At 38.9% G+C, this 1,694-nt stretch overlaps 1 protein-coding gene across 1 annotated transcript; it reads right to left on the bottom strand.

The window, feature by feature from the left end:
* Nucleotides 1–164: 164 nt before the first annotated feature.
* Nucleotides 165–1,266, bottom strand: LOC129323053 (FCS-Like Zinc finger 1). Its single transcript, XM_054969594.1, is given in 3 exon segments — nt 165–554; nt 844–895; nt 898–1,266. Coding segments are annotated over 3 exon segments (399 nt in total). The 5' UTR covers nt 1,055–1,266; the 3' UTR covers nt 165–364.
* Between the last annotated feature and the right edge of the window lie 428 nt (nt 1,267–1,694).

Consider the following 1,694-nt stretch of genomic DNA (forward strand, 5'->3'; position numbering starts at 1 on the left):
CATCTTCAAAGTTTCATGTTTCCTCCTCCCCACCTCAATTTCATATGCCAGTTCCATTGTATGAGCAAGCCAATTGCAATCACCAAAGAAATGAAGCCCCAAATTAAAGTCCAAGACCGACGGGACAAGCAACAAAGAGAAATGATGAAAAGCTTTGCAACGCTTAAAAAAAATCCAAGTAGGATCTCTCTTCTCGTCATGACCCTCGTTCCTCGGAGAGAGAGAGAGAAAGCAGACAAGGTACTGTTTATGCGAGGCTCTTGGCTCTGCCTCTTCTTCTTCTTCACCCTTACTTTGGCTACCCGTTTTTCCTGGAATATTGCAGAAGAATACCCTATGTTGTCACTCTTTAGATTAGTTCTACTTAACTAAGCGCAGCAACTGTGCCTGCACGAAAGGAGTAATCCTGAGCCTTGCTTGTGGAGGTAGATCTATTTTGATCCTTCTTCCTCAAAGCCTTCATGGATGAAGAAAGGTTCCTATTCTTCTCATTCGCTTCATCTGATTCTATTTGTTCTTGCCTGCATTCTTGGCTACAAAAAGGAATGTCCCCTCTGCAGAAATTTAACAAACTGCCATCAGAACCATATAATGAAATTGAAATCGAAATTGAAACCTAATCCCAACCCAGAAACTCCAGATGGTCAAGATAAAAAATAAAGATGAATTCCCAATCAATGTCAGACAGAATCTCTAACAGAACGATCTCAAATTTTAAGCATAGAGGAAATGAGAATAATTTATGGACTTTTTTGTTTTTCTGTTCTTGCGATGGAATTATAAATCATAAATTACAGCACACCAAAACAAGGTTATAAATAACGAAGACTCTGGGTCGCAAACCTGTACATGAAGATGTCTCGATTATCCCCAAGGGGTTTCTTGCAGAGAAACAGGCTTCAAGGAAATAGGGCTGGTGATCTTCAAATCTGGCGTCGTAGAACCTCCCAGATCTTGGGCAAGAAACCGAACTTGAAGTGGTTCTATAGAAGGAGGCGGCATAACAAATGGACCTCGACGCAAGCGTGTTGGTAACTGTGGCAGTGTGTACCATAGCCAGAATAGCCAGCTTCCATGCCGAAGCGGAAGGCAAACCATGGTCCTCTCCAAGAGAGAAGGTCTTTTAGTAGACTCCATGGGTTTAGCAGGATTTGCAATGGAGCGAAAGATATTTTTAGATTGTCGCTGTTCCGGGAGAGAAAGGAAAGTAGCGTGAAAGTAAGGAATGAAGAAGAGGGAAGCGATGGTTTATAAAGGGTAGGTGAATGGGGGAAGGCTTCATTGGCCATATCAGGAACGGAAAAATAAACAGCGGCGAGTTACGAGAATTCGTGAGAGTGATTCCATTGGCCCGAGCAAAATGCTGGCACCTGGAGGTTTACCAATTTATTAAATATTAAAAAAAATAATCTATAAGAAGATCAAATTATTAAAAAGATAAAAAAAATAATAATATAGGTTATGAGAACCTAAATGTATCAATAACAATAAAAGAGAAGCAAAACAAAAAATCAAAGAATCTATGTTATAACTAAAGACACATGAGATTAAAAATCTTATTAAAAAGTCCACAAAAACCTCTAACTATGGCAAATTATTTAAAGAGGACAAGATCTAAAGGAGATTGATAGATTATTATTGATAATTCATGAAAGCATCAAGTGAAGACAAGTAAAATTCTAAAAGTCTTGGAT

The sequence above is a fragment of the Prosopis cineraria genome, unplaced genomic scaffold (genome assembly GCF_029017545.1).
Source record: "Prosopis cineraria cultivar Desert tree isolate PC_DT_omini unplaced genomic scaffold, ASM2901754v1 PC10, whole genome shotgun sequence".
Lineage (NCBI taxonomy): Eukaryota > Viridiplantae > Streptophyta > Magnoliopsida > Fabales > Fabaceae > Prosopis > Prosopis cineraria.